Source organism: Anas acuta, chromosome W (assembly GCF_963932015.1).
Source record: "Anas acuta chromosome W, bAnaAcu1.1, whole genome shotgun sequence".
In the NCBI taxonomy this organism is placed as follows: Eukaryota; Metazoa; Chordata; class Aves; order Anseriformes; family Anatidae; genus Anas; species Anas acuta.
In genome coordinates this window covers 17,412,930-17,436,695 of record NC_089016.1, presented here as the reverse complement: position 1 = coordinate 17,436,695, position 23,766 = coordinate 17,412,930, and the positions used below count along the sequence as shown (strand labels likewise).

At 42.5% G+C, this 23,766-nt stretch overlaps 2 protein-coding genes across 5 annotated transcripts in view; both read right to left on the bottom strand.

Annotated features, from left to right (window-relative positions):
• LOC137847028 (syncytin-2-like) overlaps nucleotides 1-10,711 on the bottom strand; it is a 77,423-nt gene extending 66,712 nt beyond the window's left edge. The window contains exon 1 of the mRNA XM_068665279.1: nucleotides 9,721-10,711. Within this exon, the coding sequence (XP_068521380.1) occupies nucleotides 9,852-10,589 (738 nt within the window). The 5' untranslated portion in view covers nucleotides 10,590-10,711 and the 3' untranslated portion in view covers nucleotides 9,721-9,851. The remainder of the gene's footprint in view (nucleotides 1-9,720) is intronic.
• Nucleotides 1-23,766, bottom strand: part of LOC137847008 (zinc finger RNA-binding protein-like) — a 207,528-nt gene that overhangs the window by 53,101 nt on the left and 130,661 nt on the right. For all 4 annotated transcript variants that reach the window (XR_011090716.1, XM_068665204.1, XM_068665205.1 and 1 more), the window contains exons 2-3: nucleotides 4,587-4,669; nucleotides 4,286-4,370 (exon numbers count right to left, since the gene is read on the bottom strand). Coding sequence is in view for 3 of the 4 variants with exons in the window: in XM_068665204.1 (XP_068521305.1) it covers nucleotides 4,286-4,370; nucleotides 4,587-4,623 (122 nt within the window). In the remaining variant the exon portion in view is untranslated. The remainder of the gene's footprint in view (nucleotides 1-4,285; nucleotides 4,371-4,586; nucleotides 4,670-23,766) is intronic.

Below are 23,766 nucleotides of genomic sequence, written 5' to 3'. Positions count from 1 at the left end.
AGAGTGAAAAACAATAATCCTCATTCAACTCTTTTCTCCTGAACACACTTAACAATACACAGCATAAAATGGTCAAATAAAACAGTCAGATAAGTGAAGAAACATTACCACTTCAAACAGCAAAAAAGTCAAAAGGAATCTGAAATTACCACCGTATAGCTAAATTATACGCTACCAGTAATTCATCTCAAAGATTAAAATGTTCATCTTTTGAATATACTATTACTGTTTAATCTTCACATTTATTCTCACTACCTGCTTTAAAACCAATCAAATCAGGTAACGTTTATCTCTGTACATCAGACCATAACTGCTAGCATCTAAAACAGTGATGCAATAAATGCTCTGTATCTACCACCCCCATACTCAGTTGCATACAACAGATGGCTCTTCCCTATATTACTTCCTTCATCATCAAAACATTGCTTTTATTCAAGAGTCTAGTTAACAGCCATGTTCACAATGATAGCACAACACGAAAATAACTGAGCTCAAGACGTCACATCTGCCTGAAAAATACTAGCTACAGACATTTTCCCTGTCAGAAAAAAAAAAAAAAAAAAAAATGGCAAGCTCTTTATTAAGTGAGAGAAACTTCACTAGTAAGGAAAAATGTATTCAATTCTTGAAGCGTTCTGTATTTCCTGCCTTTAGCCACTACTTCGCTTTTCTAGGTACCAATAACTCAACTACATTTTACCCTACCATTTTTGCATCTAGGTAACAAGTTTTTACAAATAATTTAACACCCCAGAGTTAAGCCTGCAATCATCAATACATTTTGAGGTTACAACTACAAAGGACTTAATATTAACAGAAAATTTTTCCCAAGTGCTCGATTTTTAAAATCATGAGCCTGTTGCAAATTTCACCTCATTGGCAGACTTCACTCTTCCAAATGACAAAACTTCCTCTGATTACTGAGGCACCTTTCCTCCCCAGTTACCACCACCTCCTCTGATTCCCTGTCAATAGTCAACTGCAGTACTGGCACACAGCCCACGCTAACAAACCCAGAGGCTCCTTACTGCCTTACTAATGTTGGCAGATCTCACTCGAGGGTGGCACCTCACTGGTTTGGAAACAAGCCTACCAAAATCTTTGCATAAACAGCACTAGCTTAATGGAGGCTTCTTGTGTACATTAAGACAGATAGAACAGCATGTTTAAGACAACACTTAAGACTATCATAGACTGAGCAAAGGAGAATCAGCACCATACACAGTTTGATCATATTAAGAAGCTCTTTTTGCTAAAAACGCATATCCTTTAAGATGTGGTGCAATTCAAGGCACCACAGTCATAAAATTCACAGAAAGAAAGCATTTACAATTTTTACACTCTGATATAAGTAGGTTCATCCCGTGATAAAATTATTACTTTTGTTCCCCATTCATTTTAAGCACTGTACCTGAATGCCAGACTAGCTATAATTGCAAGAATTCACTTCCATATGGCTGCCTAGAAGATTGCATCTTAACCTAAACTCACAGGCATCATGATCTGCTCTGGACCCAAACATCTTCCTTTGCCCTTGTGTGTTACAGCTCACAATACTGAATGTATAATATTCACGCTACTTGAGGGCAATTTAAAGTTAACAAATCACTCCTAACTACCCAAGGATCTCCCACCTGTCTCATTACAGCAGAGCCTTGATAAGAACATCACTAAGATGAAATTCAAAGAATTACTCTATCTTCTTGAAACCAAAATTTTAACACAAGGTTGGTTAAATGATACCATCACATTTGCAAGCAAAGAAAAGCTCACTTTTCTATCCAAATGTTTCTCAATGCTCTCATCTCTCCACCAGCATCCCCACATTTCAATCAGCCAACTTTCAAATAAAAGCGTAACAATGACTCTACAGCACCAAATCAAGAATGCTAATATTGTTTTTTACACATGAAATACAAGCCAATATTAAGCTCTTCATTTCAAATTGGAGATACAGTGGTTCATGTGAGTTATGGAGTGTGCGCACAGAAGAGAAGAGGACTGGTATCACCAAGTTACACATTTATTTCAGACTCCTAAATAGATTAATACGGTTACTGAAATAAGTAACAGATGAGTTTTGCACTGCACACAGATTTATGATGTTAGGTCCTAATACCACCATCAACATAAAGTAAAGCTATTGCAGAGAAATTTCCTGTATAGGTATTTGCATAATCTAATTCTTCTCTCATTAAGTCATGATATTATTAACGTACAGTTCATAGAAGAATTCTAAATGAAGCGGGCAGCAGGAAATTTTATGCAGTAACAACACTAAAAGAAACAAGAATGCTTCTAATCCATTATTTATAGGTTTAAAGGGCACTTAGCTCTTTTTCTGCCCTTAAGCATGAAATAAGGTAAGTTTCAAACATGCTTTATGAAAACTAATATTTATGAGCAAATAAAAAAGACATCTATTCCCTTTCTTATCTAGTCAACTCAGGAGCTATACTGCTTACATCTTACAACAGTAAACATGTTATTAACTCCTGAACACTCTGCTCATGAATCTCCCAAACGGAGTTCTAACATCTGAGCAGCTACCAATCATTCATCCAGCACACAAAGGATGGGAGAGTATTTAAGTGATCCACCATGGCCACAAACAACCTAGAATAATAATAAAGAAGCACTGAGATTGCTTTTAAAGTTCTATCCTGAAGTTCTCCCAATGCATCAGAATTTTTGACAGCCATTTTATCAAGAGAGAACCCAAAAACGTGACTAATCATGTTTATTATGAACATTTGTTACATTCTATAATACCCACAGGAGTAAAACTTCTAAAAAGCCTATGTCAAAAAAAAATAAGGTCTGCAGTTGCAAGTGTCTAATTTACTCTCCTAAAACAACCTGCTGTTTTGATCAACTTTTTGAAAACCATGGAGTAGTTCTGTGACCAGAAAAAGTCTACTGTAGAGTTATGAGGCCCACCTGCACTTTAGCTATCAGATAAACATTAATCTGTATTCTCTACAAGTCTGTTCTCTAATGAGGCAGTAATTTTATTATTTTTATATGTTATGATACTTCGAATACTGGTAACAATCTTAAAGAGCTTGTTGCAATATTAAATCTTCAATTATCTTACCCTGATGCCATTACCTCTAAAATATGCTAGAGTAGAACATACATTTTGTAGTACTCAGTAAATAAGCTACTAAGGACCTGTCAAACATGCTTTATGAAGGTAAGACCCCCTTTCAGATGCTTTAAGCAATTTCTGTGTTTTCTGCTCAAAATATTAAATTTCTCTCTTATGAAAAGACCACTTGAACACCAATCACTGTCTCTCATCACACTCAGACATGATACACATACAAACCATTTATAGAACACAGAGTCTTACTGATATACTTGTGGTAAGAAAGGAAAAACCTTTTGATCAGTTTTTCTTTCCTCAAGAACGCATTTATGATTAACAAGGAAGAGAGTTTTGAACTTCAACTTTATTCCAATTATACTTTAATATTGCAATGCAGAAGGAAACTCCAACTGAGTTGTTTGGGTTCTTAAATCTATACAGCTCTTCAGCTCCACAACAAAAGGAAAAGTAATTTTAAAAATTAATCTCCACTTCATAACTGCAGTCATATGGATCTCATAGTTTATTATTCACTTAAAGATCATTTATTTTCTTATCAAGAAAAGAAAATCCTCTATGCTATTTAAAAACTGCTCTACATCCCACAAGGACCCAGTTTCAAATTTCACTATAACTGTCAAGTAACACATAAATATGCTGTGAGCACCTCATCTTAAAAGAACTAGAAGACATGCTAAGTTTAATCCCTTCCTTTAACTATTCAACACCGGAAGTAAATTAAAACAAATGCATTTTACATCCATTTCCAGGAAAGAATAGATGCATCAACTTGAGCATCACTGCAAGACCTCCATAAAATTGCACTTTCCTGAAACTATGCCAGGTATGCAAGCCTTGAGCCCTAATCCTGCCACTGATTCTCCTCCTCTGTGGTGCCCAGCTCCACCTCTCCACCCCCACACCACAGGGGACACGGGTGGCAGCAGGATAAGCAAACACACCCATGACAGTGCGGCGAGCAAAAGGGTCCCTAGCACAACCAGCCCGGGGGCACACGGTGCAGCAGAGGCTCCCAGAGACGGACAGGCAAAGGTGGCAAGCCCCAGGCTCCCCCCCCCCCGAGAGGGCGGGGAGAACCACCCCCTCAGGGACCAAAGGGGGAGAGAAGAGGGCTTCGGGCCTGGCCGAGGAAAGGGACGGTGGGGCGGGGAAGGGAAGGGTGGCGGCAGTTACCTGTACTGAGCAGCAGCCCCACTATGGGTGAATCCAAAGTAGTTGCCGGTAGCCATTTTGGCATCTTCTCCCAGCCGGCTGGGCACTACGGTGGCGGTAACCGAGAGGAGACGGCAGCGGCAGACAGGGCCATAACAGGAGGAAGAAGGAAGAGAAAGCAGGGGGTAAGAGAAGTGGACAGACGGACAAGAGACAGAACGAGCGTGACAGCGCCTAGTCAGACACGGTGCCTCAGGACCCCCCGCTTCCCCCCCCCCCCCCCCCCACCTCGCAGCCGCCCTCCCCAAGCGCTGTTACTTACCATAGGCGAACGAAACTACCGGGCATATGGGAATCATGAGTCCGAGCTGGTGGCGGCAACGACGTCTGAACTCACTCACTCACCCTTTCCTCACCCTCACCCTCACCCTCACCCTCCCCCTCCCCCTCCCCCCCCCCCCCCCTCCCCCTCCTCCCCCTCCCCCTCCCCCTCCTCCTCCTCTCCTCTCCTCCTCCTGACGACCACGATTGCTCCCTTCCCTCCAGCCACCTATGGCGACAACTGCGGAGTACGGACGGGCCGGCGCCGTACGCACATGCGACGTATGAGAGAAGCCTCTGGGAGCTGTAGTTCGGCCCGTTGCTGCCTTCGCCCGCAGATGCGCGTGCTTGACGCCGCAGGAGCTGCCGCGCATGCGCGGGATGTGCAAAAGCTCTTGGGAAGTGTAGTCCTGATCCATCAGACCCACGCGGGAGGGAGCGTTGCATGTACCGCTCTCCTTATTCCCTCCATTACCCTGTGTTTTGCGCCCATAATCACACCACAGACGTACCCCTTAACTTTTATGGCAAACTATAGGGCGGATTTCTCATTCCTGCCTATACAGGCAGAACACACAGCAGTTGGTAACCCAAGTAGATGAAGTCCAGGTGAAAGGGCTCACCACCACGCTTGCCACATACTGCTATTTTCCCTGTGAACATACTGGATGTGTCAGTACGGTTATAAATGAAGTCTCATCTCAATCTGAATTTAGTAATATTTATAAAAGGAATATTAACAAAAGGCAAGTAAACAGCACTGGGTGCGCGGGGAGTCTATGCTCTACCAACGTGCACACACACACATCGAAACTTCTAAATATACAGAACACTGCTTTTACATACTACACCCAAATATGCCTATACATGTGCAATCAGAAAAGGTAACAAACAATCCTTTAAGTTCCATGACTAAATAGTCTCCATTTTTCATTCCTTTTCCTGATTACAAAACCTGGAGAATTCCAGGGCTAGTAGTGGGAACATTATGTCTTGCTTTAAGTTGTCAAGCAACTCGGTCTTTGGGCCTTATGTATCCTGTGAGAAACACTCCGTAGCCAATAACTTAGGCTCAGGCGACGATCTCAGTGAAGTAGTAATTTATTCGCGATTGCAATGGCGGGCGCCCCACAAGCAGGAGAGAGCGCATCTACTAGTTCCAAAACACAGTTTATATACCTTTTGATGGCAGGACTCTCCCCTGTTTCCCCACTGAGTGGGTAATCCAGGTTCACAATCTATCTGATGCTTCACAAACAATGCATGGCCTTCAGTTGCCAGCCTGTTAAATTTCAAATTTCTTTTGACATTTTTACTGCTTGAAGTGGTAATGTTTCTTCACTTATCTGACTTGACTTGACACCGTGATTTTCACCTAATTGTCCTAAGGAGTCTGGTTGTCTGCATTTTACTAGGTCGCCTGCTAAACTTTCTTATCACTGTAAGCATATCTCAGTACCACATTCCCTCCTTCTAAACAATGTAACTCTGCAAAAACAACATTTCTATTCCCACAATTCCCCCCTTTTCTTTTTTTATCAACTGTTGATTTTTGCAAAACCTTTCTCTAAGGTGTAATTTGATAGACTTCTTCTTCTTTGCTTTCTTTGCTTTCCATCTCCTCATTATCTCCTTATCTGAGTAAGGTGGTAGCTCCATGGTCATTTGTTTCAATAGTGAGGTTTCAGTTAACCACTGTACTAGTCCTCTTACACAGAGGATAATGCAGCAACCAATGGCTGTCAAAACTCCTACAACTACGATCAATGTTGCAAATATGCCTACTTTTTTTTTTTTTTTTTGCCAATTCACTGGCAAGGGTGGTAAGCCCTTGCAATGCTCTTGTTACTGAGCCATCTGGGACACTATTGTTGGGTATAAGAGTGCAACAATGGTTGCTCAGTATTACACACACAAACACACCTCCTTCCTCTGCGAGCATCATATCTAATGCTATCCTGTTTTCCCAAGCCATTTTGCTGATGGCATCTAGTTGTTCAGTGATTCCTCTCATCGCATCCTTGGTATAATTGATGAATCTCTGCAGATTATAATAGAAATAATTAATCCAATCCACATTTTTATTGATTGTTACCCACCAGAACAGTGACTCAAACCCTGCAGCAATTTGATTTCTGGCTTTATGTTCATCTGGAACTGCTCTAGGTACCCCAATAGAATCTATGTATACTCTATCATCAAATTATATTCCTAAGCCTCTTTTACTTCTTCTGGGTATTTGTGATGTTTCTCTTTCAAATGCCAGGGTGAAGGGTATAGCTAATTGAACAAGTGCACAAGTGCCTCCCCAATTGGATGGTAGGGTGGACCGTAAGATCTTCTCTCCACCGTACCACCAGAGATCTGCCCTGGGGATCTCTAGTCTTGAGCAGTTTCCCATCAAGTCCTTGGTAGCACAAGGCAAATTCTCCCAGATGCCAGGTAGCACTCACACCCTGCCTTGAGAGGCAAGCTGTATGGTTACCTATAGCTATAGAGAATGCAGGGGGAACCGTGATATTGTTATCATGCAAGAAACAGCAAAGAGAGACTTACAGGCCTCATTTCCCCAGGCAGTCTTTTCTTGGTACAATGCAATCATATATCGCATCCCTTGGAGTCTTTGGTCCACCCCCATGGGAAGGGCACTATCTGGGCAATCGGTCATCCCGAGGCACAAGCATAGCAGTAGCTACGGTTGAGACTCTGGACGGTATATTTGACCCATTCTATCCAGGCATTCACATCCCCATACCCTGTTTGAATCTCAAATGTTTGAACTGCCACATTTCAGAGGGCCTCCTGTTTTCTCTCGTTTTCTCCTTGAGTTTCTCCCTTTCTCTGATGGCAATAGAGGATTGTTTCCATACAGCTATTCTCAATCTGGCTGTTGGGTCTCTCCCAGTTATTTGTTCTCTCTGCTCAGTTGTCATTGGGCATTTAAATCTCCACAAGCTAGCACCTCACAAGCATAAAACGTGACGGCTTGTGGTACATAACCCTCTGTCACAGTCACCCATATTTTGATGGGCTATCCCGTTTTTGCTATTATCTGGTCATGCCTTTTCCAAGTTACCAATTGACCGAGGCCTTCTCTGAGGCCTAGAATCACTAAAAACAAAATCAGTAATCAATTTTTCCCTGTCATTATTTTTAAACCTTAGGTTTCCAAACAATTATCGATACAAAAAATAAGATGTACACTACTACTATAACAACCCCCCCTTGGGAGCACTGCAATTCGCTATAGGTCTGTCCTTTCTCTCAATCACAAATCATAGTCGTTAGTTACCTGTGAAAATAAAAGGTTAGTTTACAATTGTAAGCTCTTATCCTGCTCAGAGTCCACTATGAGATTTTTCTCTTTAATTTCAACTTCCAACAAGTCTTTTGTAGGAACAGCTTCCCAGGTACTAGCGTCGACGGATACCTTCACTCGAGTATAGTGAGTCCAACCTTTTTCCACAGTTCTTATGGCTGTTTCAGTGGTTAGTAATTGTCCTTCCCATTCAGGCCGGAGTTGACTCTTTCCAGGTCCGAATCAGGACCTGGTTTCCTGGGTGATGGTGGTGAATGGGGAATTCCAAAGGTGGGGTTTGAGCCAACAACCCACAGGTCCTGAGAGATGACAAAGAAGAGGACAACCCCAGAATACAGTTCTTAAGAAAACTCTCTTGTTTTGAATTGTGGTATCTCATCCTTTCTGCCCAGATAGGGCAATCTGAACAGCATCTCATATGGTGAAATTCCTATATCCTTTCTTGGTGCTGTTTAAACCTGTAGGAGTAAGCATTTTACCCAAGGAAGTTGGGTTTCTAACACTAGTTTAGTTAATTGCTTCTTTAATGTCTGATTCATTAGCTCCACCTTCCCAGAAGAGGAGGGGTGCCAGGGGCTGTGAAAATCCCACTCAATCCCTAAGGCCCGCTTTAACCCTTGCAGTAAAGCTTTACACCCATCCAGTCACGTGGTCAATTGGGACAAACAAGTAACTCAGTAAAATTTACCTGTATACTTTGGAAAGGTCAAACCCCTGGCTCCCGTCCTCTTCTAGATGGGTTACAGAAGACCTTTTTATTTACCTTTTGACATATGGTACATCCACTGCATATGTGTTTCCCTAAAGTGTATATTCCTATACAGACATACTTTCTTAGCACAACATCGCACATTGCTTGCACCTCCCAATGACTCTTCTGATGTAAAACAGTTAATATTTGCCTCATTATCACTTTATTCAGCATTTCTCTCCCATCAGGGACTATCCATTTTCCTTCAGACTTCGTGGCTCCTGATTCCTTAAAAGAAATCTTTCTTTTAAAACTTTTTAGTTCTTTCTTAATTTTCAACAATTCCCTGAATCCTCTCTGCATTTATTCTGTTTTCCTTCAGACATTAGATGCCTTAAATACCTGACTTCTCTTTCTACATATGGTAATTTATTTTTCAATACTCCCAAGCCCTGCTTTCCCAGAAAGTTGAATAGCTTGTTAGTAGCTTTATTCACAACTCTTTTCTCCTGTCCTGACAATAGAAAATGATCCACATATTTGTTAACATTAATACCTCCTTGTGATTCAAAGATCGAAGCCGAAATTCCTTTAAGTGGTATATTCTTTATTGCAGCGCTGGATGCACGGGGGATCTCTCCACCTATCGTGCATACCCAAAGCGGAAAGCAGTCTTGAATTTATACAATCAATCTATCAATATTCTACAAGCACCTATACATATGCATTACCTATCCCCACCTTCCCTCGCTTCTCATGCTAATTAGCCTTTTGGCACCTTGCACCTGCGTAGAGCCTCCCAAGAATTGTGGGCAGGGGTCTTTGGGACGTGGGCAGGGGTCTTTGGGAGGAAGACCCCGAGTCTTCCTTACAGTGTACTTTTCACCTTTGGTCAGGAATCTGCTGAATTGGCACGTTTCTTAATTGCGAGAGCTGGTTGTTGCCAATTCTTCCGTTTGTTGTATCTTTATAATGAATTCCAATGTCCACTTTTGAGATTTATAGTCCTTACATTTGTTTCTCTGTCCGTCTGCCACTTCCTTATCATGAGTTCCAGTGTCTTGTTTCGAGATATACAGTCCATGTCTGGGGATTGTCCTTGCCTCCCCAATGCCTCCCCAATACCTCCTTAATCAATCCCCCCTTTTCTTTTCCTATGCAAATTCTTTTGCATCAGATACTTTCATTATTTACAGTAACACAACAAAGCAGGCATCTAAACAACATGCACACAAATATTCCTAACACTACTAATGTTATAGAGCAATGAACACTTGTTTCAAACATTGGAAATTGGGCAACCAGGCGGTTAACTTATTCCATATTTCACTAAAACTCCATGAAAGATCATCTTTACTGATCTCATGTAGGACCCTTGTCTGCTTCCATATTTCTTCCAGGTCGGTAGAGATCCTTCCACTCTGATCTACATACATACAACAACTTGTATTTATTACTGTACAGACTCCCCCTTGAGCGGCCAGTAACAAGTCTAGGGCCATCCGATTTTGTAATACTACCTGTGATAAACTAGATATCTCTTCTTGTTGAGCCTTTATAGCATCCAGAGTTTTGTTTTCTAACTTCTCTATAATTGCAGAAATATTAACTATTGCCTTTTCCAATTCACTCACTCCTAACCATGGGATAAACCATCGAACAAAACTATGAAAAGCGGTGTGTCTCTCTATCAATGGATTGTTAATTTTTCGTCTAATTCTCCGGATATGATTTCTCAAATAACCTCGAGGCGCTACATCATGTATGGTCAAATTGGGGACTACTGCTCCAAGAGTGCAAGTTCCCTTCCAATTCTCGGGCAAGACCTTACGGGCTGTATCATTGCATAGCCAATACCACCCTTTTCCTTCTGGAACCGGCCAGCTGGTTGAATTTGCCCAGCCGCTAGTCGTACTAATATCAATTGTTCGATTACAAGATGTCTGATTTCCCACATAAGTAGTATCCGTATTTATACAATCCTGTTTTCCCATACCCCTAGGTGGGTTACACCTTTGTACACATACATAGTAAGATTCCAACGGCACAAAGCTACTCACTTCTAGTTCCAAAACTTCTTCATATTTTCGACCCCAAGATGTGTTTTCCCACAAATTACTCCAAGGTAAGTTTGCAGGCAAGGGAATCCTGATTAACGATACACCCTTATTCCCATGCTGTGGCAGTTGGGTGCATACCCAACAGTTTGTCTTATTAATTACTTGAGAAATTGTTTGTATCAGGGACAGGTGTAAGTTCTCATCCCAAACTGCCCACCCCGAATCTGAGAACCACACCCCTGCAATCATTAGGATCTGGAAAACCATAATTTTGTTAGTCCAATTGGAGTGGTGGTCCATATCCTCGCCAGGGCCTTCTTCACCCTTGAATCGTGGATCCAAGCTGCTTGCTCCTTAATCTTAATGGCGGTGTGTGTTGTCAGTAATACCTGGTATGGTCCCGTCCACTTTCCTTCCGTTTTTCCTCTAGGGGTTGTCCTGAAAAAGTCTTTATATATATAATCCCTGAGCTTAAAAGGGTAGATTGGTTGATCCAACCGTCTAGCCCAGGTCCTGAGAACAAATTTATGTACTTTATTTAATTATTTCTGAAGTTCAGTTATATATGCATATAAATATTCTAATCCTAACTGCGTTCGATCCTCTCCACTAAATAGAAATGGATACGGCCTTCCATATAAGATTTCAAAGGGACTCAAATTCCCTTTTATTCTAGGTTTAACTCAAATTCTAAGTAATGCTAAAGGGAGGGATTGAGGTCATGACAAATTAGATTCTTGTCCGATTTTAGCTATTTGTTGTTTAATTAAATGTTTCATTTTTTCTACCTGTCCACTTGCCTGTGGTCTATGAAGAGTATGCAGTTGTCTTTAGAATATCTTTAGAATCTTACTTATCTGTTGTACCACTTGCACACAAAAATGTGAAACTCTATCAGAAGACATTGCTACTAGAATCCCAAAGCATGGTATTATTTCATTTAACAAGACTTTAACCACTTTTTCTTGCTTTGTTTGTTCGACAGGGAAAGGCTTCAGGCCTTCCTGAAATCATGTCAGTCAGAACCAGTAAATAACAATACCCCCCTTTTCTAGGGAGTTCTGAAAAATCAATTTGCCACTGTTGCCCCGGATAATTTCCTTTACTGATTATTCCAAATTTTATTCTATTCTTGGTATTGGGGTTATTTTGTAAGCAAATGCTGCATTGTTGAGTTACTTGTTTTATTGTTGTATATAAATTTTGTTCCACTAATGTCTGACTCAGGCTCTTATGCAGTGTGCCAGCTCCCCAATGTGTTTTATTGTGTTCTGTAAGAACTATGAGCCATGTCAAATTAGAGGGTATTATTATGTGGTTATCTTTTAAATATACTCGTCCATCTGGTTTCATTTTACCTTTCAAATCTTCAATTAATTTTAAGTCTTCTTTTGTATAATTTGGATATAGTTTGGATTTTACCGTCTGGTATCAAAGACAATGCCTTCACCTCAGTTATTTCAGCTGCCCGCTTAGCCTTTGCCAATCGATTTCCAATTTCAAAATCGGTGTTCCCCTTTTGGTGTCCCTGACAATGCATGATAGCTACCTTTTCTGGTTGTTTTACAGCCTCTAACAATTTTAAAATTTCTTCTTTCCAAATTGCTCCATGAGCATGTACCATGCCGAATGTATATTTAGAATCTGTCCAAATATTTATTTTCCTTCCTGCTGCTAGTTCCAGTGCTCGCATAAGAGCAATTGTCTCTGTTTTCTGGGTGGACGTCCCAGGGGTAATGGTTTGGACTTGATTACCTGTTGAGTGGTTGTAATGGCGTACCCTGCCTTACGTTGTCCTTGTTTCACAAAGCTGCTTCCATCAGTATACCAAGATTCGTCAGCATCTTCTAAAAGTTCTTCCTTAAGATCGGGTCGATTAGAATACACAGTCTCCATTGTTTCTATACAATCATGGGTTATGGGTTGATCCAGAGTTCCACTAAGGAAAGAAGCTGGATTTACGACGTTAATGACCACAATTCCCACATCATCTTGTTCTACTAATATTGCTTGATATTTTAAAATCATCAATTCTTGTTTAAGTTGTTTAAAGACTTTTTGTGCTTCTCCAGTCCAGACTAACTTTGACTGGTTAATCTTTATCAATTCACATAGAGGCTTTACCAATCGTCCATAATTATAAATCCAAAGGCGACACCAACCTGTCATTCCTGAAAAGGTTTGTAGCTCCTTTACCGTTTGAGGTTCTGGAGTCCGGCAAATTACTTCCTTATGTTCAGTTCCTAGTTCTCGTTGTCCTCCCGAAATTTCAAATCCCAGATAGGTCACACTTTGTTGAGCCAGCTGGACTTTCTGTCAAGAGACTTGATATCCATTTTAAACCCAGAAAATTAAGAAAACTTATAGTCCATTGAATACAACTCCCTTTAGTCTCGGTAGCTATTAAGAGATCATCTACATATTGTAACAAAGCCCCTTCAGTGTCCGGAGGCATCCATGTTTCGAGTTCCCTTGCTAATTGGTTTCCAAAAATAGTGGGGCTATTCTTGAATCCTTGAGGTAGTAATGTCCACGTAAGCTGCGTCTTTTTGCCTGAATTGGGATTTTCCCATTCAAAGGCAAATAGGTTTTGGCTTTCTGTGGCTAAGCCTAGGCAGAAGAAGGCGTCTTTTAAATCCAGTATGGTAAACCAGACTTGACTATTCTTTAATTTAGTCGGCAAAGTATAAGGGTTTGCCACTACTGGATGTATATCCTCAGTGATTTTACTTATGGCCCTCAAATCCTGAACTAACCTATAGCTTTTTTCATCTGCCTTTTTAATTGGCAATATGGGTGTATTGTATTCTGATTCACATTCAATCAATAATCCATACTGTAAAAAATTATCAATTATCTCTTTAATTCCTTTCCTATCTTCTATCCTCAAAGGATATTACTTAACCTTAACGGGTTTCTCTCCTGGCTTTAATTTAATAATTATTAAGGTCACATTTTTTGCTCTTCCAGGGACTTCGGTAGCCCAAACTCCTGGACATATTGATCTGTGATCTCTAAAGGTATTTCACTTTTAGGGTCAGTTTGTATTAGTGCCAAGCTTAACACATTTATTAGTTGTTCTTCTCCTATTCTTAATTTCATTTTCCCTTTTTCAACGACAATTTCTGCTCCTAATTGCTCTAATAAATCTCTACCTAAGAGTGCCCATGAGGAGTTAGGCGTATATAAAAATCTGTGTATGCCCCATTGTTTCCCTAACTTGTACTTCAAAGGTTCACAAAAATAAGCCTTTTCGGTTACACCTTGTCCTGGTTTCAGTTAGAATAGAGTTAATTTTCTTCCTAGTAGCTGGTAGAATGCTACGTTTTGGCTTAGGATGAGAAGAGTGTTGATAACACCCTGATGTTTTAATTGTTGCAGAGCAGTGCTTATACCAAGCCAAGGACATCTCAGCTTCTTGCTCTGTCCTGCCAACAGGCAGGCTGGGGGTGCAGTAAGAGCTGGGAAGGGACAGACCCAGGACAGGTGACCCAAACTAGCCAAAGGGGTATTCCATACCATCTGATGTCATGCTAAACAATATATAGGGGTGGCTAGCCGGGGGGAGGGGGCCGGACTGCTCGGGGTTAGGCTGGGCATTGGTCAGCGGGTGGTGAGCAATTGCATTGTGCATCACTTGTTTGTACACATTATTAGTAGTGGTACTATTATCATCATTGTATTATTACTATTATTATTATTATTATTTTGTCTTATTAAACTGTCTTTATCTCAACTCACGGGCTTCACTTTCCATTTCTCTCCCCCGTCCCAGAGAGGGAGGGGGAGGGGGAGCGAACGGCTGCGTGGTGTTTAGCTGCCAGCCGAGTTAAACCACAACACACCTTTTACCCTAACATAATAATTCTGTGAAGGCATTAATGCTTGATTTAGAACTGAATACGTTGCCCCATATCAATAAGAAATTTCACTTCCATTCCTCCCCTTGCTTCATTATAATCAGTGGAGGATCCGCTAGGGTAGATTCCCCAGGTCCCCGTTATTCCTGTTGAAATCAGGGACCAATGATTACCCTAGAAAAAGGCTAGTCAATTTGTCCTCTGAAGCCAGGTCCAAACCGTTTTGTTTTATTTATTTATTTATTTATTTTCATTACATTTCAGAGTTGGTCCAAAAATTCCATAGGGGTTTCTTTTAGACCTTGTTGGAAGCATATTCTCAATTCCCAATTCATCCAGATTTTAGTGTTTACTTAGCCGTTCATAATTTTAGGGATGATTAGGGTCTCAGTGGGGTCGGTCAGGGGAATGCAGTTGTCCACAGTTCCCTGAGCGGTCCCATCGGTAATCTGAGCTCGCACATGAACTCAGGTTGTTTTAAGAGTTAACTGCTTTTCTGTTTCCATAACAACTCTCTCTCGGACCCATCATGATCCTTTTGCCCCAAAGGGCTAACACCCATGATTTTAAGATCTCTGCCTAGAGCAGAGGCAGAACTATTAACATTCCTACATCCTCTTTCCCTGCTCATTCAACTTCAAACACCTTTAACACTTTCAACAACCCTTTTAACACTTCCTTTATCTTTCTCCAGCCTGTACTTCTCTAATGCCAACATCAAAGGCTCAGTCAGGGGCCAACTTAATTCCGTACCTTTTCCCACCAAGATGCATTTCATCCTATTCTCCTTCTCAAAACCAACATTAACTGTAGCAAAACATTAGAGTTTAAAGTTCCATTTAGGGGCCACTTTTCTCCACATTCCAGCTTATAAAGCGGCCACCATTGATTACAATATTTTATCAATGTTTTCCTGTTCACACTTCCACTGGCAGATCCTCCAATATCCTTCCAGTGACTCAAAACACATCCTAACGCACTTTTCTTTAAAATTTCACTGCTTGTGTGCCCCCCCATTTTCCAGTTCACACTTTCAGAATACACATATCACTTACAAAAATGTGGGCACGCAGGTATCTTTCAATAGCGATGTCACGAAACTATTACTATTACCAGGAATATTGCCAAAATCACAATAACAATAATCAGAGTCAAATTCCACATGCAATAAGTCAGAAAACCAAAATATGTAATACCGTAACGATATCTTTCTTATAACAATGCCACGAACCTACTATTACCACCAGAAAAATAGCCAAAATCACAGTAACAATAACCAGAGTTAAATACCATACTCCATGAGTCAGAAAACCGAAATAGACAACACAATTCCAGATGGACCTTAAAGCGAGCTCCTTCCTTAAGGTCCCCAAACATATACTTATGGTGCTAACCACAAAGTATATACCAAACACTGCCTCGCAGAAGATCACCTTCTGACTTACAGACAGTTCCAGATGACCGGTCTACCAGAAAACCAAACCAGAATAAAGAATATACTCACTTACAATGATGGGGTCCTTGTCTGCCTCCCCAGTGATCCGGTGAGTCAAGGAGTCCCTCCGGGAAATCCCGGGGGTACCCTAGGGAGTCCTGTCCCCAGCGGGTCCTGCGGTCCGGCAGAGAGGTAGTCCCATCTGGGGTGCCAGATTGATTCAAAGATCGAAGCCGAAATTCCTTTAAGTGGTATATTCTTTATTGCAGCGCTGGATGCACGGGGGATCTCTCCACCTATCGTGCATACCCAAAGCGGAAAGCAGTCTTGAATTTATACAATCAATCTATCAATATTCTACAAGCACCTATACATATGCATTACCTATCCCCACCTTCCCTCGCTTCTCATGCTAATTAGCCTTTTGGCACCTTGCACCTGCGTAGAGCCTCCCAAGAATTGTGGGCAGGGGTCTTTGGGACGTGGGCAGGGGTCTTTGGGAGGAAGACCCCGAGTCTTCCTTACAGTGTACTTTTCACCTTTGGTCAGGAATCTGCTGAATTGGCACGTTTCTTAATTGCGAGAGCTGGTTGTTGCTAATTCTTCCGTTTGTTGTATCTTTATAATGAATTCCAATGTCCACTTTTGAGATTTATAGTCCTTACATTTGTTTCTCTGTCCGTCTGCCACTTCCTTATCATGAGTTCCAGTGTCTTGTTTCGAGATATACAGTCCATGTCTGGGGATTGTCCTTGCCTCCCCAATGCCTCCCCAATACCTCCTTAATCAGTACTGAAAAATGGGGGTGTACCGCCAAGCACTTCCCCGTGCCAGCGTTACCGCACACCTGAGTTTACCAGATTCCCTGGTGTACTTACAAGCACTTCCCCGTGCAAGGATTACCGTACACCAGATTCCCCCGGTGTAGTGCCAGCACTTCCCCGTGCAAGGGCTTACCATACACCAGATCACCCGACCCCCAAGGCAATACTTAATATTTCTTACCTTGGTCTGTGCACAGAGTTACCGGATCGATTCTTAAAAACCCGGAGTGCCTACCTTCTTCCTTTCCCCACTACTTCACGGATCCTGCCTCTTTAACCAGTCTCGGGCCCTCTGTCAGCTTTCCGCAGAACCGCCACCGTCGATGCACAGGACCGCTGAAATCAGCGGGGCATGCCTTCCTGCTGCTGCGGCGGTGGGGCTCCCCAGTAGGTGACTGGATCCCGGACGAGCCCCCAAATTGTGAGAAACACTCCGTAGCCAATAACTTAGGCTCAGGCGACGATCTCAGTGAAGTAGTAATTTATTCGCGATTGCAATGGCGGGCGCCCCACAAGCAGGAGAGAGCGCATCTACTAGTTCCAAAACACAGTTTATATACCTTTTGATGGCAGGACCCTCCCCTGTTTCCCCACTGAGTGGGTAATCCAGGTTCACAATCTATCTGATGCTTCACAAACAATGCATGGCCTTCAGTTGTCGGCCTGTTAAATTTCAAATTTCTTTTGACATTTTTACTGCTTGAAGTGGTAATGTTTCTTCACTTATCTGACTTGACTTGACACCGTGATTTTCACCTAATTGTCCTAAGGAGTCTGTTTGTCTGCATTTTACAAGGTCGCCTGCTAAACTTTCTTATCACTGTAAGCATATCTCAGTACCACATTCCCTCCTTCTAAACAATGTAACTCTGCAAAAACAACATTTCTATTCCCACAATCCCGTTCGGTCTTCGGGCCTTATGTATCCCGTTCTTCCCGGATCGAAGAAAAACATGTCCATCTCCTTTTCAAGGCCAATAGGGCCTGGGTCAAAAGGCACGTTCAGGTCAGCAGGGGGCGTAACAGCAAAAGCCTTCGATGGCTGTAGCAGCAAAGGGGCCCATGGTGTATCAGTCGGATCAGTAAAGGAGCCCGCAGCTCCCTCACTGTCTGGCAAACCACACGTTTGTGACTGTGGTCTCACATGGCTCTTTAAGGCCTCAGAGATAGCTCGCCAGGTGCCAAGCAATCCCACTGCCACCTTGTCGTTTTTAGTTGCAGAGTCCCACACCTTGACCTCAATTTGGTCCCATGTTTCAGGATCATAAACTGCCCGATTGTTAATAAAGGGAATAAGCTGTAAGGTTTCCAGGACAGTCTTTGTTCCTAAGGACGTATGATTCCCCATAATGTGCAACTGCTTACCAGCGAGAGGCAGTTGTGTGCACAGGTCTGCTTCTCTCAGCTTGAGCTTCTTTCCAGCTCCGGCGTGCCATTTCCAGCGACTTTCTGTACGAGTTTCTTTTAGCGGTTTGCTGAGTTTGGCCGAACCCATCTTCATGAGGCGATCAATGTGCCTGTTCCCATCCTGGTCTCCGTTCTGCTAACCTGTTTCTTTTCATTCCTTCTTTCTACTTCTTTATTGATGACATGACTTCATCATGTTGCCTTTTTATTTATCTCAAGGACAGGCTCCCCTCTTAAAGCCTTCTCACCACAGCAGTTCTTTTCAAAAACACCTTTTCATTGGTCAAACAACTTTGCATATAACTGACTCGTGGAAAGCTGACTCCACAATCAATATGACTGTAAAGTAGGTATGTTTATTCAGCGGTGGGCAGCACAGGGAGTAGTCCCTCCAAAGTCGTGCGCACCTGACACGGCAACTTGCTGTGGTTATATGCAGTAAAGAGTTACATATGCATGAAGTTTCCCAATACGCCTATACATATGCATAACCTGTCCCCGCTTAGTATTAAAATTAGTTCCAAGAAGTCATTTCCATAAATTCCTCTTGTCTGCGCTTGCTCAGTGCCTTGTGGTGGTGGGCGCTGAGGGTCGTGGGGATGAAGTAAGATGTCTTCATCAGGGTTGAACTTTTCACCTCATCTCTTTGCGCATGCTCTCTGAGGCCTTGGTCACAATCTGGGCCATAACATTGTTTTGATCTGGTTCTTGGGGTCCGAGGGGCTCCTGTTATCTGGAGGCCTAAGCGCAACACAGGCAAATGTAGCACATTTTAAGCAATGAATGTTGCCTACATATTCATTTTTAATCAATCGCTCTCTAATTTCTAATCCCATGTTTCAGTCCCACCTTTTCTGGAAAATCTAGTAAATTCTTTTACTTAATACAAAAATTCTTCTTCCCAGTCTCTATGATATGTACCCCTCAATGCTTTGCCATGCACTTTTTTCAAGGAAGCTAATATAGCCATTTGTTGTAACAATTTCCAATTCCAAACAAGTATTACAAAGGACAATATTAAACATATACCAACTAATATCAATAAAACAATAATTGGGTGACTCAATGTGTTCAAAATCCCAGTTGCAGTTGGCGACCATCCAAAGAGTGTGTCCCACCAGTTGTGACTTGTGTCTTGTTTTATTCTTTGCAAAACTCTGCTTATTTCCTTTGTATCATGATGGACAGTGATTGGAGTTTTCTCTCCATTTTCCTGAATGCCTTTTAAAATTTTAATCAGGTCTTGGTGTTCAACTAGTTGCTTCACTAGTGCGAGGTTCATCCCAATAGGTGTAGGTAATAGCATTGTGTTGTTAGACTTGATCAACTGGTGGGATACCACTGGTGCCAAATATAGAAAATCACACCTTACAATTCTAACAAAGTTACAAATACAAAAATTAGAATGATTTTTGCTAGGGAGAGTTATGTCCTCCTTATCTACTTCTACAAAAGCACAAGCAGTTCTTAAACACACACAGCCTTGACCAATATATACATGCACAGTCTTTTGATTAGTATTTGGATGAATTTCAAAGTGGCAAACACCTTGCTCCGTGTCAAGACATACATCCTGAGCATCAATTGTGTTGCTTTCACAAATAAATCCTTGTTGTTCCCAGGTAACACGTGATTCTAGATTTACAGACTGCCATTTCCCATTCTCCATCTGTGCCCATGTTCTATGCTCCAAAGGATAGAGCACTGTCTCCTCATGGCTTAATCCTAGTGCAATGATGGGGTGGATAACATAAACTGTGGCATTACTTATAGTAAGCACAAAGGCAGTAGCCATGTTAACAATGGGATCACAGGTAAAATTTACCAGAGTCCACCAAGACTGGAACTTCTTCTCAAAATCTTTGGCATTGTCCCAAACAGTCTTTTGGACTTCAGCCGGAAAAATGCCCTCACTTCCTTCCCTAATGATCAAGGCAGATATTGCCTGCAACCATAACTGTGCTTGCATACAACTAACAGCTAAAGATACATTATCTTGAACCATACTAAGTGCATCTATTATTAGTTTGTGGTCTTGGTCTTAGCCTTTTCCCATCTCGGTGACACCTTTGAAACTTGCTATTGGCTAGTTCCCAATGCCAATAAGGATGATTGTAGAGGCTGTTTTAGTTTTGTCCCGCTGTTGTAGGAAGTACAGCCAAAAACAGCTAATTACTACAGTCTGTGTTAATATAAAATTATACCAGCAATCTGATTTACCTGGACAGATACAACCTTCTTGTTGGCCACTTCTGGAAATCGGTTTTACTAAAATCCCCGTTACTTTCTCGTGGGTCGTTCCATTAATCATTCGGCACCCTATTTTAATTTCGTCCCCTACGGTTCTTTGGTGTGTCCATTCTTCCCCTAATTTTTTCCACTCTTATAATGTATATAAATGGTCACCATCTGTTCACCAAATAACCACAACTGCTAACTTTCCATTAATGCTCTTATCCTCTGTTGTTACAGCTTTGGACCAAGGCCACTCACCATTCTCTATTATCATAGAGGCACCTTCTTGAATCACAATTACAACTTATAAGCCATAGAAATAAAACAATTCTGTTAACTAAATTCCTGCTAACTATATTATTAAATACTCCTGACTGTAATGTCCTCTTTTTGCTCGACTGAGATTTAGTTTCAGTTCACTGTCACCTGGCGTTACTTTCCAAGGGGCTTCTAGAGCTTTCTTCACTTGAGAATGGTGAATCCAGGCACTCTGTTCCTTGATCTCAATTGCGGTGGAGGTTGTAAGGAGCACCTGATATAGTCCTTCCCAATGTGGTTTCAAAGTTTTCTCTACAAGAGACTTAGTTACCTCTCAGGCTTTGGCAGCCCTAGTGGGGAAAGCCTCTGGCCATCCTGAAAAGGTATCTGTTAACACCAGTAAATATCGACACCCCCCTTTTCTTGGAATTTCAAACAAGTCAATTTGCCACTGTTGCCCTGGCCCATGGCCTTTTCCAATTTGACAGTTTTAATTTGGGGGCATTTTTGGGGTTAGTCTGGAGACAAAGATCACATTGTTAAGTTATTTGAGTGATGGTAGCATATAAGATCCTGGCAATATTTTTTCCAATTAGATAGTTATTGTGGTGGTTTTACTCAGGTGGGCAGCCGAGCTCCACCACAACCGCTCTCTCACTCCCCCTCTCCTCAAAGAGGAAGGGGGAGAAAATACAACACAGAGAACTGGAGGTTTGAGATGAGAAAGGTTTAATTAAAGGGAAAGGGAATGGGGAGGAAAACAGATACAAAAGAAACAATCGGTCCGTGCGGAAGCACAGAGAGAGGGGAAAAAAATTATTCTCTACTTCCCATCAGTGAGCGATGTTTGGCCACGTCCTGGGAAGCAGGACCTTAAAACGTGCAGTAGTTGTTCAGGGGGAACAGCCCCCTCCCCCACAAGAACCCCCCTTTTTATTGCTGAGTGTGACATCAGGTGTTATGGGATATCCCTTTGGTTGGTTTAGGTCAGCTGCCCCGGCGATGTCCCCTCCCCATCTCTTGCCCACCCCCAGCCTGCTGGCTCTTGGGGTCTTGGAAGGAGTCCTGATGCTGTGCCAGCACTATGCAGCAATAGACACAACACTGGAGTGATATCAGTGCCATTCCAGCTACGAGTGCAGAGCACAGCACTGTGTGGGCTGCTGCAGGGAAAAGGTGACTCCAGCTCAGACAGGCCCAACACAACTTCCACCCCTTATTCCATAACATTTGTGTCACAATCAGGTACAGTTTAGTATATAGATGTTCTCATCACCATTGTTTTCTGTCCATTGAAGCATTTATATGTCTGTACTTCCCTTTATTCCATAGGTCTTTTCCCAACATTTTCATAAAAACTGTTGATGGTTTCAGCTTCATCTGTCAAAGTGGTCACTCAGGGCAGGAGAAGTTGGTTTTCTTGACACCAGCACCAGCTTAGCTCACATCACTCTTGCACTTGCCCGGTTCCTTGCGAAGTTGACCTGTCATTGGTTCTGCAGTGTCCTCCTACAACACATAACTTGGATTACAGATTAATTTTCTCCCAGTGTTAAATCTCCTTGAGGCACACACTTGATATCCCCATCCTTCTGCATTACCCACCAGGTATACCCTGGTCCTTGGGCAAAGACAATCCCACGAGTGGGTTTGCCTTTTCCCTTGGCAGGGGCAACCCACGCCGCCTTCCCCATCCACTTTCCCACATGCACTACAGGGACTTTAGCTTCTCCCACAATGTGTAGGGCTTTTGTTTCAGCAGGACCAGGATGGCTGTCAGACCCCCTGTTGTTAACTAGCCAAGTGGCCTCTGGTAGATTTATATCCCAATGTTTCCACGTCCCAGCACCCAATGCTCGCAGCATAGTTTTTAACAGTCCATTGTACCTCTCAAACTTCCCAGAGGCTTGTGGGTGATAAGGGATGTGATACACCATGATACGCCATGTCTCTTGGCCCAGGAAGTGACCAAATTGTTTCTGAAGTGACTCCCATTGTCGGACTCAATTCTTTCTGGTGTACCATGTCGCCGCAGCACTTGTCTTTCCAGGCCCAAGATACTGTTTCGGGCCGTGGCATGGTTTACTGGATATGTTTCCAGCCACCCAGTAGTTGCTTCTACCATGGTGAGTATGTAACGTTTACCTTGGCGGGTTTGTGGGAGTGGTTGGATGCAGTCAATCTGCCAGGCCTCGCTGTATCGAAATCCAAGCCATCTCCCCCTATTCCAGGGAGACTTTACCCTCATGGCTCGTTTGATTGCAGCACAGGTCTCACACTGGGTAACCTAACCTGTGTAATGGCCTCAATGGTTAGGTCCACCCCTCGATCACGAGCCCATCTGTATGTGGCATCCTTCCTTAGATGTCCTGATGTTTCACGGGCCCATTGAGCTACAAACAGCTCACCCTTTACATCCCCAGTCCAGGTCCACCTGAGCTACTTCAATTTTCGAAGCTCAATCTACTTCTTCATTGTTCTGATGTTCTTCGGTAGCATGATTCTTAGGCATGTGGGCATCTACATGACGTACCTTTACAGCCAGGTTTTCTACCCGGGCAGCAATATCTTGCCACAGGGTAGCAGCCCAGATAGGTTTACCTCTGCGCTGCCAGTTCTGTTTCCATTGTCACAGCCACCCCCACAGTGCATTTGCCACCATCCATGAGTCAGTGTAGAGATAGAGAACTGGCCACTTTTCTCTTTCGGCAATTTCTAGGGCTAGCTGTATAGCTTTCACTTCTGCATACTGACTCGACTCACCTTCCCCTTCCATGGCCTCCACAACTTGTCGTGTGGGACTCCATACAGCAGCTTTCCACTTCCGATGGCTCCCTACCACATGGCAGGATCCATCATTGAACAACACATACTGCTTTCTGTCTTCTGGCAACTCATTGTATGGTGGTGCCTCTTCAGCACGAGTTACCTCTTCTGTCGGTGCTCTGAAATCCCTGCCCTCTGGCCAGTCCATAATCTCTTCCAGGATTCCCGGGCGGTTAGGTTTCCCCATTCGAGCCCTCTGTGTAATTAATGCTACCCATTTACTCAACGTCGCGTCGGTTGCATGATTTGTAGTGGGGATTTTCCCT